Source organism: Pieris rapae, chromosome 21, assembly GCF_905147795.1.
Source record: "Pieris rapae chromosome 21, ilPieRapa1.1, whole genome shotgun sequence".
NCBI classification, from domain to species: Eukaryota; Metazoa; Arthropoda; class Insecta; order Lepidoptera; family Pieridae; genus Pieris; species Pieris rapae.
In genome coordinates, this window is record NC_059529.1 from 3,481,016 (window position 1) to 3,494,881 (window position 13,866).

At 32.9% G+C, this 13,866-nt stretch overlaps 1 protein-coding gene across 1 annotated transcript in view; it reads left to right on the forward strand.

Annotated features, from left to right (window-relative positions):
- Nucleotides 1–13,866, forward strand: part of LOC111002310 (probable G-protein coupled receptor CG31760) — a 40,507-nt gene that overhangs the window by 13,817 nt on the left and 12,824 nt on the right. The window contains exons 2-3 of the mRNA XM_045632934.1: nucleotides 8,080–8,193; nucleotides 13,204–13,387. Coding sequence (XP_045488890.1) covers nucleotides 8,101–8,193; nucleotides 13,204–13,387 — 277 coding nt within the window. The 5' untranslated portion in view covers nucleotides 8,080–8,100. The remainder of the gene's footprint in view (nucleotides 1–8,079; nucleotides 8,194–13,203; nucleotides 13,388–13,866) is intronic.

Below are 13,866 nucleotides of genomic sequence, written 5' to 3' on the forward strand. Positions count from 1 at the left end.
ACCCAAACGACGACGTGTGTCAGGTACTGGAGGCTAATCACCTACTTGCCTACTAGATTTAAAAAAATGATCATGAAACAGATTCAAAAATCTGAGGCCAAGACCTACAGGAGTTGTAATAAACATTTTATTTTATTTTAATTAATTTCAAAAAGTTTGCCTTGTCTATTCCGTAAGCCGGCCACAAGACCCAGATATATTGCAAATATTCAAAGACGGACATTAATCAAATGTCGTCCAACTTTGCCCCAGCATCTTATAAGTTACATCTTACATTTTACTTTATTATTTTTAAATCCCAGCGATAGATTATATCGCAGATATGATTAAAGATGTATTAGTCTATAAAAGTTTAGAGGCGAAGAAAACAACAATCCCGATCAATATTTTATTAAGTTCTCTGTACTTGAGGCCAACAAGCCTCCGAAATGAGCACTTTTCAGCGCCACCTCCCGTAATTTCCAATTGCAGGAAATCCTCCTCCACTATATCGATCTAGCTGTACCTAGGCCGACCTACTGGTACCTACTAGGCTATCTTCAGTAAACTTCCGTCATCGCCTGAACCTGGCTAATGCCCTCTAGGCGTCTTTTGTTTTGTTGTACTACAAACAGGCGTATCTTAATACAGAAATTCCGTTAGTTACAAAATTGTTGATCGATGTTGCGCTTGGATGGAAGTACGGTTTATTGCAAATTCCACGCTCGTTTTGCATTTCCCTTCGCTTTCCGAACTGTGAGACCGCGACACTTCGTCAAAACATACATGCCAATGATTTACTCTAACTGGCTTTAGGAAGTTAAAGATGTCGGTGGTGAATGTCATACTCTTTATGTATACGTGCTGCATTTTCGATGGTTTTATGGTATCAGTTATTTAAGTAAGTATTTTTTAAATAAGAAAAAGAAATATATATCATTGTTCATTTTAGATTCGCATCAAGTCCTTTAATACAGCATACACATAAAACACTTAATTACTTTATTAGTCTAGCTATTCAATGAGGGAACGCTGTCAATATCTTCGAAACCTTGCTTATAGGGACACCTTTAAATAATATATTTTAATTATTAAATTTAAAGATTTGTTATTAGGTATATTAGAATTAACTACAATTATATTTTTATCTTATTATATAAGTCAGAATTGTCATTAACTTAATAAATCATTACTTTATAATTATATTAGTGACCCGCCCCAGCTTCGCACGGGTGCAATGCTGATGAAAAGCAGGTTTTTATTATGTATTGTTATTTCCGTCGCTGGAAAGCTCCGATAATATACGCGACATATACCATATAGACATATACCATCACGGACTTTTCTGCAGACCTTTTCAATGTGTACAAAAAACTGCATCATGCATCAATCCGTTGCGTAGTTTCAAAGATTTAAGCGTTCAAAGGGACATAGGGACAGAGAAAGCGACTTTGTTTTATACTGCTGATTTCATTGGGTCACACTCCTTGTGTGTGCACACTTATGACGGAAGTGAAATTTAAAAATACGACGACAGCTTATACCCTGATAAACAAACGAATGTTAAGCGGATTCATCACTATCTATAATCTATACAACATAATACCATATTCATCGAATAATTTTAATTCATAAAGCACCAGTATTACGCCCGTAATGCTCACACAAACCTGTGTCTTGCTCTACAAAATTAATTTACTCACCAGATTTTTATTGATTATTCAAATACTTCTTTTGTCCCATATTAACGCGTAGTTCTTATAGCTAAAGAATGCTATAACTCAAGCTGAAATCGTTAGAAATATGAAATAAACAAGCTTTTTAAAGAACCAGGTCACTTTATTGTTGCAAATAAAAGAGTCGGCTTCGGGCATCCGTCTTTTTTGCCGCGAGCGTGAATGTCCCACTTTCATAGACAACATAGAAAAGACACTTTTCGTATAAACAATCAGTATTTTCGGCTTAGATTTCTAAGACTTCCATTAGTAACTCTGATTTATCATAGATTTCACCGGGTAAATGTGTTTTGTATAATCATTTGTTTGTTGTACGCACAAATAAAAATGTAATAATAAATTTATCTGTATACTAATAATGATATGATTTGAAATTTACTATATTAATGACTTACTAAGAACGAAGTTGGTCAAGGTGATTTCCAAAAAAGGCGTTAAACCTAAACAAAACAAAGTTTTTTTTTTTTTTCTTATTACGATAAGTCTCACTAACGCCAAAAACATGAAGAAACGAAGGAACCATGATGAATCTTTGCATTTGATTTATACGTAATATCACAATCAATCGAAATACCGTTGTTGCACCCTACTTCTGCACCACTACATATAGCTTACACTGTATTTTTATAACATTTAAAACAAACAAAAAAAACCTTTTCACTCGAAGATAATCCTGAAATGAATAAATTCAGGAATTAATTGCTCAGTGTTCAGTGAAATGTATAATTTAAATTGTAACTAATATCAATCAAGTTCCGCGTGCACCTATCGGAATATCTAACAAAGTTAAAATCAAGTTATTAAATTGCACATTAACCGTACTGTTGGAGTTTGGATAGCGTTTGAAGTGGTTCCAACAAACTTTGATAAAGGCTTAAAGATACGTTTGCCGGGAGCTAATATGAACTGACGAATTCTGATAAACGAATATACGGGTCAAATCAAAAACGCCAAAGAGTGACGTTTAGGGGTTCTAGTGTGCATATTATTCCAACCGATGAATTTAATAGTAATAATATTATTGGGTAGACTACCCATGCCTCTGGGTGATTAGGGAAGAGTTCGTAACTATAATTAATAATAATCCACTTTGCTACAACTGTATATTAGCCATAGCGCCATAGTTCAATGTTCTTTGATCATTTCATTTTTAATATAACATGGTGTAAACAGGCAGGAGAGGATGAGTGATGTTAAGTAATAAAGAAAATGTCCGCTGAGCATGGACACTCACATTGCTAGGCTTATTGCTGGTCTTTTAAGTATTATATACTATAAGTATTATAATATTATACGCTCTGTTCTTGAAGGACCCTAAGTCGAATTAGTTCTGAAATACTTCGGTGGGTAGCTGGTTCTACAAAGTAGTGGAACACAAACTGCCTTAAAAACGCAACAGTTGTGGAACGATAATATTATATTGTCTAGACATGGACATCAGACTTCTGTCTAGCACATATCGTCGATTTTTGAGATCGGTTTTCCCACTATATTTGGAACATAGGAACATGTTTCAATTACGCACATATAAAGAAATTCCGATGGTGTAACGCTGTGATTCACATGACCTCATGCTCCCGCAAAAGTCACTAGAACAACATTGCTCGTGGTAACTTTTGTCGGTATATTTAGAATAAACCTTATTGTTAGAAGACGTCTCAAAGAAAGGTTGATAGCACTCCATCTGATTATATGCAGTCCTGCGGGTAAGCAACGGACGTATTTGAATACTACATTAAGGTAATTGAAGTAAAACCTCTTCAGTTAAAAGGTTCTATACTTGTCTGTGAGTGTTCAGGCTTTGACAAAGTTGCTTCGCGTTTATATTGTACTTTTTTTTTCGGTATTTATTCGTATTAAATTTTCCTGCAATTTTTCCTGTCTTGGGATAAGTAAACTCATTCAGACTTCGCTAAAGTAACAAAATAAAAATAAATAGTTATAATGTAAATAAGTAAAAGAAAGTAGACATAAAGATGTTATCTTATTAGTTGATGACTTCATATCCAAACGTTTTTAATTTCCTTAAGCAATATTGGATGACATAAGGGCGTGACCAATATTAATTGCAGCAGCGAGTTTAATATTGAGCATCTATCGGCCTTCATTCATTATTTTAACATAATAGTCTTAGCTGGAATAGATTACTATGTGCAATAAATACTTTCGAAAATGACGAAGGAAAATTGTTTTTAAATCGGCATCTCTAGGCCCAAAAAATCGCGTTGGCGCAGAAACTTAATAAAAAAATAAGAAAATATCAATGAAATGGATGCAGACATGTAAGAACAATCCCAACCAACGGGTTATAATTGTAAATAGGAAAATAAAACCAGCGATTTCAGAGATGTAAGGCATCTCTGAAATCGCCGAACTTATATACTTTGATAAATTAAGAATTACGAACCCAATAATTAATCAACGATCTCAGATTTTTTTCAAACTGTTTGAAAAAATTTCAGAGCGTGACAGTCGATCGATCTCCTGCATCCCTATAACTAAAACCTACGATGACAATCCATTTTTGGCGACGGATAGAATGCAATCTCTTCGCTCTTTACACTTATATTAGATAATCAATATAAACCAATTAAAGTAAATAAAACCGTACAGATAAGATTAAAATATACATGTCTATCTTTAAAACATATCAAATAGCTTTATAATTATTTTAAAATCTACTGTAAGGTAAAATCTTAAGATATTGGCACAGTTGAACTGTCATTTTCATACAAAGGTCTATCCACATACAACGATCTGACCTACCATGGATAGGTTGTATCTACAGATGGCTATTACAATCCGATTGGTTATTGTACCAATAACCAATCTTTATCCATATTTGGATTACATTTCTATTTCAGATGGTCAAAAATGGATTGAGTTAGGTTATTGAGTTTTGGGGGTTAGAAGTATTATTTTTATATTTTAATGTAACCAATGTTTGTACCTAGACGACAACTGTCAGGCTAAAAAACAGAAACGTAATAAGGCCAGATTCCAATGCCTTTAAAAAAATGTTGTTGCTGAAATTACGAAAACTCAAGATTTAAATTGACTGTTCAAGTTATAGGGTTAGGCTGCTATTCCCGGGTTTACGTAAACTTCGTTTATTCAGGCATAAACTAGATTAAACTGTTGCATTCAATACTACGTTTTCGCTGAACATTTTCCTTGACATAAACGAGCCAGTTCATAAATATAATTTCGAAAATCCGTTTGTGTAAGCATTAACTTAAGTTGTAATGAAATTAATCCTAGAAAACTATATAATCAGTGGCTGTATAACCTCTCAGGTCTGGGCTTTAGATTTCTGAATCTGTTATATTATCATTTTTATAATAGGCAATTCGGTGATCAGCCTCCAGTGCCTGACACACGCCGTTGACTTTTTGGGTCTAAGACATGTCTGTTTCCTCACAATGTTTTCCTTCCCCCTTCGAGCGAATGTTAATTGCGCACACAGAAAGTCTATTGGTGCACAGCCGGGGATCGAACCTACGACCTCATTCAATGAGAGTTTATAGGTCAACAATGCTTAGAAAACTGAAGCGTGTCCCGTCAGGGGCGATTGTTGGTGGCGCCGTGGGGTCAAAGTGGGTATGCACAGCAGCGAGCCCCACATAACCCTTCACCATCAGGCAACCGTGCCACGAAAGGGTATGCATAACGTATTTCCCCACGAAAAAAAAGGCAATTTCGGTGAGCCCCTTCTAGCATGGCAACGATTAAAACAGCCTGCCGCTATTTTTAATAATTAGTATAACATGGCCACTTTTATAGCCAGATTTGATATATCACTTTCCGTCATCTACACCTTGTATTGAGATACGCATTAGAGAATACCGTGAACCACGAATGTCATGAAATGTCATTAGATGCGTATAATGACATTTTAGGACATTTGGCATTGAGAGTGTCCATGGGCGGCGGTATCACTTAACATCAGGTGAGCCTCCTGCCCGTTTGCCCCCTATTCTATAAAAAATGACAACATTATACGAATCTAATGACATTTCATGACCTTTAATATTGTTATTAACGGTCCTTATTATTACAAGCTATACACATCATGGGCGACCATTTAAATTTAAAAACTACAAAAACAGTTTTCAAAAGGAATTTCAACGTCTTCAATGAATGTAACAGTAGATAACGTAAAGTACTTTGTAACTTGAGTCTAAAGTAAATTATGTCCGCTTCTCTGAATATCAATTGTAAGGATAACAAGCTATATTTTTAGTTCTATGTATCTTAATCTAAATCTATCTAATCTATGTCAATCTATGAAAGTGCGGTTTCATAATTCCTAATTTAAATTTCTATTTTTTAGTTCTATGTATCTTAATCTAAATCTATCTAGTCTATGTAAATCTATGAAAGTACAGTTTCATAATTCCTAATTTAAATTTCACGGTAATTAAGGCAAGAATGTACGTAAAATTATTTGATCACAGTTGAGTGAATACTGTGAAACATCGATATTTTTGAATCACTGTCTTCGTATATTAAAGTTGCGAAGAAACTTGGCACGTACAAATATCGGAATTTCGAAGGCATCTTTAGATTAAAGTTTTTAGTGAATCGATACAAGTGTTTGCAGATATGAATTTACTTTACTAGTATTGAAGTGAAACTTCTTTAGGCGCATAAGGGTACAATGTTACGGATGAAACGGAATAATACTAATTTTAGCGTCACAAAGATGTGCAGCGTTTATGTCGAAAAAAAGGGAGAGAGCGATTGAGGCTAATTGAGAAAGGGCTAATATAGCCTGTAGCAAATAGCCCTGGAGCGAGAGCAGCAGGCTAGCAAGTGAGAGAGAGATCAAAAGAGAGAGTGAATAGAATGAACGTCGCACCACGCATAGTGCCATGGAGCGAGAGGTGGGAGTTAGGTATAGTGAGAAAGATTGAGAGAGAAAGGGAATCGAAAAAAAAATACACGGTATTGGTTGATGTATTCGTTTAGTAGTTACGTATTAGAACTTTATATGACAATTCTGTCATATACCGTCGGGAAGTAAACGCAGTAAAGAGTGTGAATATAGACATACAAATACATGGAGTGGTCATATACTGGTACATGATCATTTATTGGGGCTTTTACTTTAGTAATACCTAATAATTTAAAAATAAGGTTCACTTCTGACATGTGTACTTTATACTTACGCACTTTTTTATTTGTAATACTGTTTGTGATGAAAAATCGCACGAATTTTATATTCTTATGAAATGCGACATTTTTAAAGGTCACGTTTCATGGACATTTATTTCTTAAGATAATTAATAAAGCACTCATTTGTTATATTGTCTTCTTAATTGTAACAGTGAAAGAATGTTGAAATGGGTACAGTTGTTTTTGAGTTTACTCGTTACAGATACAAATAGGACAGATTTGTAATATTAGTAAAGACAAAATAAACACACTTACATAATTTAATTTTCTAATAATTTATTTATTTATTTTATTTTATTTATTTACGTATTCCTACAGCTAATACATTAAACAATTACCAAACAATTACATTACACACAAAAGCCAAAACGGAATACACATATAAACAGAGACATAAAGCACAGTTTTACAAAGCACAGTAGTAAGATTCGAGATCGGTAAATCAAAACATATATTCAACATGAAACAACAAACAAAGCCATTATTGGTAAAAGTTACCTGAATTTTTAAAAATATTTTTTAAGAATTTTTTAGTCACATTACATATATCGATTTGCTGGTAATTTATGTTGTAATCTGTAGGTATGCGATACATAACCGAGTTTCGTAAATAGTTGGTCTTAGAACGAGGAATTTCGAATAATTGGATTTGCCTTGTATTGGGTGATGAAGGGGTCTTAAATAGTAAATATTCGAAATATATAAGTAAGTTTATATTTCGAATAATATTCGTATGAAAAACAGGCTTAGTATGTCCTTTTTTCTTTATAGATAAATTAGCATGTCCGTCTGTCTGAACACAAGGCATCAAATATCAATATTTCGTTTTAAGTGTTGGTTATCAGATGATATTTTCCACAGTATATAAAGTAACCAGTGGTAGAATCGATGAAATCATCTATTAAAAATACGATATTAATTCGTGTTGAAGAAAATGAAAGCCAAGTCTAACATTAAAAACACTTTAACGGTGTACCTAAACAGTAATATCAAATAGGACCCTGGGAGCGGTTTCTCCAAGAACTGGTGGTTTTAGTGTAGTCAAAAAATTTAAAAAGAACTGGCAGCACATCGTCCTACCGAAAACGGGTTTATAACCGACTAAGCTAAAAATATCGTAACTGGCATTCATGACAGAAGCGACTATAATAGCAATTTTTATTACAATTAAATTACATTGTTCCAGCGTTGCGAATGTTACGAGGAGATGAGAGGGCCAGGGCGCGTGAGCAGTGCCCTTCTGCTGCCCATAGCTCTATTGTCGCTGCCAGCGCACGCATACAACGCCACAGCATACAAGGTAAAGAAGATATTAATAATGAAAGATTTGTAGAATATGCAAAACTATTAATAGAATACAACGGTTGTTCTATGAAATATTTTTAGAGCATTTTATTCAATACATTTTTTAAATATTAATAGTAATAAAAAGTAAGTAGTAAGTCATTTCAAATACCTAGAAAAGGAAAAATATGTCGACTTTCACATCACAATTTTAGAATTTAAATATTATATATAATAGCAGCATCACACACTATTACGGAGTAAAATATAGAATCTGTCACAAAAAGTGTATAAACGTTAAGTTTGCGTCTAAAATGTTTATATCTGTTGTTTAACACAGCCCGCTCAAAAATCCCGTTTCATCATTATGCCATTCCCTCAGGAGCTATAATAGTGAGTTAACAGATTCTTAGTCGACCGCAAAACCGCCGTAATAGAATAAACCGGATTCCATTTATTTCAACGCTTCAGGCTTCAAGGGGTTTAAATTAAGTTCCTTTGCCAACGTTTCACAAAAAAATAAAAATAAAAATGCATATTCATCCTTTAATTCAGAACAAATTGCAATAAATCTTTTGATTATTCGATAAGAGAAAGTCTTCAATGGTTCGCTTGACGAACTTGGATAAGCTTTTTTCATTTTTCATACTTTTTCCGTAAGACGCGAGCTGTTGGGAAGTTCTTTCAAAGAGATTAACGAACCTAGGGTTTATAAAGAGTTTTGAGGTCAATATTCATGTAACCTCGTTGTTTTGCAAAGGAAAAACTTTATGCTGACTCAGTTAGTTCGCTAACAGCAAGAAAAAAATATCAAACATTGACTACTAAGGCTACGATTTATACTTTCCATCTAATTCTTAAGATACGATAAATGTTAAAGTAATTTGCTTTCTTATAAAAATCATGTCAATTTCTATGGGTTTTTTATGGGATAGGAAGCAAGCGAGCACGTTATTATGCCATCCATACACACCTGCAACGCTGGAGGCTAGTGGGTATGTTGCAAATCTTTCAGGGAATGGTACAAATCTTTTCTTGAATCTTTTCTTGAAGGCCCCTAAACCCCAAACCCAATAACCTATCTCAATCCATTTTTGGCCATCAGAAATAGACGTGTTAATCCAAATATTGATAAAAGTGTGCCAATAACAAATCGACGGATTGTAATAGCCATCTGTCGATACAAGCTATCCATGGTAGGTCGGATCAGTGTATCTGGATAGACCTTTGTATGAAAATGACAGTTGAATGTCCTATCTTAAGATTTTAACTTAAACCAGTTTTTAAAATAATTAAAAAGCTATTAGATATGTTTTAAACATAGACCTGTATATTGTAATTTTATTTGTATTTGATTTTATTTACTTTATTTGATTTATATTAATTATCAAATATGAGTGTAAACTTGGTAAAATGGAATGACAAAGAGCGAAGAGATTGCGTTCTATCCGTCATCAAAAATGGATTGTCTTCGTAGGGTCTGATTATTGGGATGCAGATAGGAGATCGATCGACTCTCACTGTCTGATCTCAGATTATTTTCAATCTTGGGTTATTGGGTTCGGGCGTAACTCGTTTTTTTTGGAAATACCTCTTGCAGCTTGTTCCACAAGAGATGGTGCGTGGCAGAAAGTGCCTTTAGCCTTGCGAAATATTGTAAAAATTATGATCAATGATATAAATATATTTAAATATAGATAGTCAAACCTACGCATGATATGAAGTAGTCACAAATTTCCATATGAGATACTCTTTAGAAATGGCAGGTTTCTATACAATTGTTCGTCTTTTTGAAAAGATACAAAAATTCTACGTGGGCGCTTACAATTCCTTCCAATATTTCCAGATAAATAAATCGTATAATACACAATAACTTTCATAATGTATCAGTAAGTATGGAAAATCTTTACAATATTTATTTCTAAATTTACCGAAATACAGTTGGCTTCGCATTGTGAACCTGTATTTACGGATTTTCCATCTATGAATGATAGTTTGGCATTCCGACGGAATGTCGATATTCCACCAATTCCGACAAAATGTATTTTGAAATAGAACATTAAAATTTCCTCTGTGTTCCAGTAAACTAAGTAAATCACATATTCAAAGCTTTAGAAAGTAAATTCGAGACAGTGTAAAATTTAACATTCAAAATAAATTACTAACAGTTTTGATTTTTATGTCACTTTAATATCCACACTAATCTTCTTACAAAATTTTCCTTTCTTTGTAAACCTAGAGTTACTCAAACTAAAAGTCTACTATACTAGGGCTCGCTTATCTGCTAGTTTTAATGGTCCAGTGAATAGGTAATCTCGCTCTTACTTACTTATTGCAAACATTGATGAAATATTGATGTGTTTTACAACAGTCTACCAACATTCCGTAACTTTGTTTTGCAGGCTCTTAAATCTTAATGTGATTTAAGTTTGAATTTTTTTTTGTTTATTACTGTTATTTTTTAGTTTTAGTTATTATTTGTACTATTAGTTTTTATTAATAATTTATTTTTGTTTATTTTGTGGTCGTTTCTTTAGTTTTGTCTTTGATATATTGCTTATGTTCTTATGTAATTAATGTGTATATGTAAGTGTGTTAAATTTGCTTTAGAATGTATATATAAATAAATAAATTAAAAAATATTACTTTTACTGCTTTTTCATTGTTTAATATATAAGTCAATGTATTTTAACCCAGTAAACTAGCTTTTACATTAAGACCGATAAAACTATTGTTTCAGTAGCCTTTGGTTTTTTGTTGTGTCATATTTCAAAGAAGCAGCAATTTGTACAAATATATCCGATGTTGTTGGAAGTTTAAAGAGTGTATGTATGTCCACGAAATTCTTTGAAACTAAAAGTCATATCCAGATGGTCCTTTTCAATTAAAATCGTAAAGCGTACATACATTCTTACTGTGAGAACAGTTATGTCATCAAAAGTCCCAGTAGTTTTTGAGAAATAACATGATAAGACATGTATTGTTGATTGGGTGAAGCCGGTTACATTCTTTATTTAAATTTACTCGTATCATATGTAAAATGTTCCCTTATTTTAGACTTTCATACTATATTTTATCTTTACGTAAGTGTATATGCATTTCGGCCATTACTGCCTTCCGGGCGTGACATAACGAACTGCTAGATTGTGGTGAACCGTTATTCTTTAAACCAGAGTTAAATATGTATTATTATTATTAAGGGGGCCTCCATACATCACGAGAGGTGTTTTTTTTTTAATTTTCTGTACCTACTTAGATTTTAGGTCTGTCCACCAATGTTATTTATAAGTATTTCCTTAAATAAATTATCTTAGTGCGAAACAGGCAGAGAATACAAAAATACAATAAAGTTTTCAATAGAGTGAATCAGTGCACTTTATCCTAGTGTTATGAGCACATTCTCTTCCATTTAAATATGTATAAGTATTAATGTAACGAATTGTACATAGCATGTAAGCCTTATTAATTACAAGGAGGACTTGGTTATATAACATGGATTTTGGTATAGGCAGATTAGAAATATAAGAAGCAGATACGACATCGTATAACGTGTTATCATTTAACATTATCCATTTATCCGTTATGAAATTCCTCCTTCAATATCGTAGATATTACAGTTCAATCAGAAACCTAATCAATTAGAACTGCATTAGAGATATGCCACTGTCAGCAACATTGTGCAATGTGCTTCTCCTATTGCTTCAATTAACTGACGTCAATAATAATTAGCCAATAATTCATCTACGTAATATTATATCAATTTGCAAGTTAATTTAGGTGCAAAACAGATAAATGATATTTCATTACATATGAGTCTCTGGGGTGATTTTTTATACATCTGTCAATTAACTTCAGTTTCTAAAAATTCTAAATGCGTCAGCTACAGTCTACATACAACGTAAATATAATGTTCTTCAAGCCGATTAGGCTACGGCGACTGATCTCTATAGAGATTGACCTTGTGCATTAAGTACATTGTAGTATGCGCAAAGATATGAGTGTCTATGACTCTATAGGACGATGGGATATACGACAAGACTTGACTGTAAACAGGTGTAAGAATATCAAGCTTTTCGTGCAAGTACTAATTTCCTCACTTAGAACGGAACTTAGCTTGAACAAGGGACCAATAGACCGCGTCTATTGGCATTAATTGTAACTTAACTTATGGAAGCGCCAGTGAGATTGATTGGTGATAGAATGAAAACAAAATACCGTAATCATGGCTATAAATTTAAAACTGAAACATACTTTATAATTTAATGCATACAATATAAACGTTTTATACTAAACACTCGCGTTTCTCTAAGCGTTTAAAATCTCATTATTATAATTTGTTTAAGGAGGTATCCATTTTGAATTCCTTTATCCCGAAAATTACATTATGCTATCACGGCGAGAACATTTATATATTACCACCTGTGAAGACTTCGTTACGATGTATTATTGAATTTACTACGGCCGTAAGTGTTTGCAGTCTAGACTGTGAGACTTAAATTGATGACAAAGCAACGTGAATCTAACACATGTTTAGTCCACGACTTTTAAGATATATTATGCATTAGGTACATGTGTATGTGTATGTGCACTAGCTTGACAAATAACACATTAAGTTAATTTTTTGTGAAAACTTCTTGTTCTTTATACAAATAACATAAAAAAGTGCGTACAAAGTACACATGTCAGAAGTGAAACTTCTGTGTCGAAAATGAATACAAATTATAAATTTCATTTTTTTTAAATTAAATAAAATTCACATCTTCAATAATAAATACACGTGGTATTTTAATTTGTTAACATTTGACATTTGAGATTTTAATCAATTATTTTGCATAAAATACAAATATTTCATATAGTCTCCTACGATTTTTTTTTCGTAAAGTTAATAATAATATTCTCTATCCCTTTTCTTCGACAAAAACGATGTACATTTTGGTATCGCTAATTATATTATTATTGCGTGTCATCGGTAAAAGAATTCCCCCATGTAGCTAAAAGTTGCACTTCATTAATATATTTTACATAGGAGGAATTAGAATCATCGCTACGCCTCGTCCATGCTGTAGCGACGGGTGCTACGGGCGCTCTATGTGTGACACACCACTACGGACGACTGCGAGCGCCGTTACACGCTACGAGGTGGGACGCTACGAGAGCTCGTGCCGATCTCGCTGCGAATATCTTGCAACAACTTGGAATGGATACCGCTGGTAAAATTTTGAATTTATTAATTATAGGACTATTGAGACAGATAGATTTAGGAATATAAGTTTAATTTTTTAATGTTTTTATCTAGAATAGTTGGTGTGGGATTTTGGAATTCTATCGTATTAGTAATTGCTGTTAAGATAGAAAAATGTAGTGATAAATAAATAAAAAAATAAATGAATTAATTAAATACTTTGCATTTTTTATACCACATTTCCATTACTCTCAAAATGTATTTTAAGACAGCTATACAGAAACATTTAAATGAAAATATAACTGAAATATGTGACTGAAACTTTTTGTTTTGAATTTTTATGTTTTATATGATTTTTGCATAATAGCTGACGATGAATAAGATAGAAAGATAACTTCTGAAATGAAAGTACTTTTATTTAAGTCGATTGGTGAGGATAGTAGTTTTTTTTTCAAAACTCATAATGATTGTCCAAGTACATATATTTATGAACATAACACTACACTT